This window comes from Pygoscelis adeliae, unplaced genomic scaffold (genome assembly GCF_000699105.1).
Source record: "Pygoscelis adeliae isolate BGI_AS28 unplaced genomic scaffold, ASM69910v1 Scaffold485, whole genome shotgun sequence".
NCBI lineage: Eukaryota > Metazoa > Chordata > Aves > Sphenisciformes > Spheniscidae > Pygoscelis > Pygoscelis adeliae.
Genome location: NW_008824803.1, coordinates 248,274 through 252,042, shown reverse-complemented (window position 1 = coordinate 252,042; position 3,769 = coordinate 248,274). Strand labels below are relative to the sequence as shown.

Below are 3,769 nucleotides of genomic sequence, written 5' to 3'. Positions count from 1 at the left end.
TTCTCTGTATTATAAATCAGACAGCAGCAATGAAAACATCCCAATTATTTTCCATTCCAAGATAAGTGATGTTCAAAAAGGCAACCGAGATTATCAACGCTGACACATTATATTTGAGGTAGTCCTTAGCTGTTGATGCTCTTGCTCTGCAAATCCTTCTTGCGGGGTTTTGCAAGAGCGGCCCCAGCCTCTGCTTCTGTTGGTGCTGGGCTCTGTCACCTTGGAGAAGGTTGCAAGCCCAAACACGTCCTCAGCAGCAGACATTGCCCCTTTTAAAGAGGACAGGCGAGTAGATTTATAGAGGAGATCATCATTGAAGCGTTAACTGGCTGGCATTTCTCAGCCAGTTGGTTTGGAGACCAAACAGCTCAAGGTACCATTACGCTTTGCAATGTTTTATGTGAAGAAGGAGGTGGTAGTGGATGCTTTTGCACTTGCAGGGGAGTTTGGAGAAGTGTATAAAGGACGCCTGAAGTTACCTGGCAAGCGGGAGATCTATGTGGCCATCAAAACGCTCAAAGCCGGCTACTCTGAGAAGCAGCGCCGGGATTTCCTGAGCGAGGCCAGCATCATGGGGCAGTTCGACCACCCCAACATCATTCGGCTGGAAGGGGTGGTGACCAAAAGCCGACCGGTCATGATCATCACAGAGTTCATGGAGAACGGGGCCCTGGACTCATTCCTGCGGGTAAGGCAAGGTGGGGCCGTGTGGGCTGTTGTTCAGCTGTGGGATTTGGGAACAAGGTGTTGGCATCCTGTCCTGTAAATCCCAGTCGATTTCCTTAGCTTGGGAGGTGGTTGCAGTGTGCCATACAACCCCAAAACACGTGTGTTTTGGTGCTGGCATACCTCTGCTTTAATCAGGCAGGGCAAGGCAGCTGGGCAGTCCTCTTGAGAGGTGCAGCATCCTCCCGATGGTGGGGGTGAGCGGCTCTGGTCCAGCGGTGGGGTCTTCATGCTCACCCCAGTGCCTGTTCTTTCCCATTGCAGCAAAACGATGGGCAGTTCACAGTGATCCAGCTGGTGGGGATGCTCAGAGGAATTGCTGCCGGGATGAAGTACCTTGCAGAGATGAATTACGTGCACCGAGATCTGGCTGCCAGGAACATCCTGGTCAACAGCAACCTGGTGTGCAAAGTGTCGGACTTTGGCCTCTCGCGCTACCTGCAGGACGATACTTCTGACCCCACCTACACCAGCTCCTTGGTATGTACCTCTCACAAGATTTTGTCTTGCTCAGCATCCCCTGTGCCTGCCCTGCACCTGCTGCCAGCTGAACCTGGGAGAAAGGTGCTGGACATATGCCCTGGAGGTGCTACCATGGGTGGAAGCATCTCAGGAGGGTTCCCACCATGTAGGCTTGTGGCCCAGAGACCCTGGCTGTGGTTGCCACCCATCATCTTCTTTCCCCTCCTTTTTCTTCCTCCCTTTTATGACCTTTCCGCCTCCCTCCTCCCCCAAGCTCCTTTCTGCCCTCGGCGGTTTACAGATAAGGCTCTTCCCTCTCCTCCGTGGAGGGAAGGTGCATGGAGGAGTCTCTGGAGAGACAGGGAAGCGGTGGCAGCATCTCCCGACGGCACAGCAACAGTGTTTTAACTCCCCTTCCCCCAGCACTCCAGGTCTGGTCTGCCTTTCTGTGCTGGAAACTTGTTCCAGGCATTAATTAAAGAGACAAGCCTAACAGGAGCTCCGCCATTCCCCAGCCACCCTTCTCTGCTTAATTAACTCATTTGTAGGTAATGGCAGCCCCACTCTCCCCTTGCTCCTTGCTGCCCCGGGGGAACCCCTGCTCCCCACCACGGCCATCCTCTTGCCAGTGGGCTTGTGAGAGACCCTTATTGGTGTTGAGGATGAACAGAGGAGAAGGGGATGAGCAACCTGTTGACCTCATCTAATCAATTAATTAAAAGAGTGTGTGTTGGCTGCAAGCACAAGGCTGCACTGACTCCTGCAGAAGCAGTGTCTTGGGCTGTCGAGCTGTGCCCAGGCGCTGGGGCTGGCTCCAGCCTCCAAAATGGGAGACCCACAGAGGTGCCTTTGTGTTTTGGCCCGGCTGCAGCCCCTCGCTCTTCCTCCCCTGCTCATGGGATGTTTCCTCCCTCCCCGGACCTGCCCCGCTCCCTGCCCACACCCGTCCTGCAGGCAGCGGTCTTTGAGCAGATACCCATCACTTACTTATTTTTCGTTCAAAGACCCCGTCAGTAGCTGCTGGGATGAGGCATGAAGTAGCCTTTCCCCACCTTTAGAGATAGAAGAGATTATCTCATCTGTGTTTTTATTTAATTTAGGCCATAATAGATCTCCCTGGCAGCTGGGAAGTGATGCTGTGCCTGCGATTACATCACTCTGCCTCCCACAGCAGGTTTCTAGCTCTGGGGGAAAGACAGGAAAAACAACCTAGCAGTTAATTTCTCCATTTGTAGTTATTCAAATAAAATTTTTTGCCATTCATCCTTCAAAAGCAGCTGAAGCTTTGTCAGAAAGGCTATGGAAAACAATTGCGCTAAACGATTTACAATGCAATTCTGCCCAGAGTAAATACCATGCATGTCTGTGGTTTTCCTTCATCCCTTGGCTTTTTTTGCTGTTATTTTAGCGGTGCTTGCCCAGGGAGCAGTCCCTCTGTATGTGCTACCCCACCACAGCATCCCTGTCCCCTCAGCATGGCCTCCGGCCGTTCCTGTCCTGCCAGGACCTGGGACCTGCCCTGGCTTGATGGGGTGGCTTGAGATGCCGAGCCTGATTTTGAGCTTTTAGGAGAAATGAGGAGCTCTCTGCCAAAGGCACTTTCCTTTTCCAGTGCTTTCCAAGCCTCCTTTGGGGCTTAAAGGTGTTTTGCTTTTTGTCTCCCACTCCAGAAGTGGGGCTGGAAGGACCTTCCAGCAGCTGTGGGAGCCCAGATGATGCCGTAGAGAATGCTCTTAGGTTAGACCTTGTTTCCACTGAAGGCCAAGGGATGGGGATACCTGTGGCTCCTTACCTGAGACAAGTACTAGCGCAGTCCTGCGTAGCCCTTGTCACCTGATGTCTCCCTGGGAAGGGACCTGGGGACAGGCCACCGATGTGCCGGGTCCCGCAGGTCACCCGGAGTGGGGAGGTGTCACTCGGGGGTGACACCTGAGTGGGATAAACCCTTGGATAAACCCTTTTGTTTTGTTTAGCTAAGCCCTTTTGTGCAGGTACAAGATAAATTCATGGAGGTGTTTTTGGCTCCTGCATCCTCATCCCATCGGGTGCTGCCTGCCCTCTCCTCAGCGGGGTCCCCAGGGACCAGCAGCCGGGGGTGTGCGAGATGGCTCCAACCCTGCCTCACGTGTCCAGGCTCCTCTGCCAAGGGAGCCGTTTCTCAGCTGCTCTCCCTTTTTCTGTAGGGGGGGAAGATCCCCGTCAGGTGGACGGCGCCGGAGGCCATCGCCTACCGCAAGTTCACCTCGGCCAGCGATGTCTGGAGCTACGGCATCGTCATGTGGGAAGTGATGTCGTTCGGAGAGAGGCCCTACTGGGACATGTCCAACCAAGACGTAAGCACTGGGGAGTTATCCACACAGCTTTGGGGAGTGTGTGGGGGCTCGTTCCCAAAAGAAAGCCCTGCGTGAATGGCTATCTGCTCCTTCCCGGAGCCTCGGCAGTGCTCGGTTTTGGAGATGAAACAGGCTGGTGGGTGAGAGGATGCAAGGAGGGAAATTGGGAAGAAAAGCCAGCGGGCTGGTAATTGGACTTCAGGAAGCTGCAGGGCCTTTGAAAATGTTCAGAGGGTTTACGAACAGGG

At 53.8% G+C, this 3,769-nt stretch overlaps 1 protein-coding gene across 1 annotated transcript in view; it reads left to right on the top strand.

Moving 5' to 3' along the window:
• The window catches only part of EPHB1 (EPH receptor B1), a 48,943-nt gene that overhangs the window by 43,209 nt on the left and 1,965 nt on the right, over nt 1-3,769 (top strand). Inside the window, exons 10-12 of the mRNA XM_009323982.1 lie at nt 441-688; nt 991-1,206; nt 3,372-3,561. Coding sequence (XP_009322257.1) covers nt 441-688; nt 991-1,206; nt 3,372-3,561 — 654 coding nt within the window. The remainder of the gene's footprint in view (nt 1-440; nt 689-990; nt 1,207-3,371; nt 3,562-3,769) is intronic.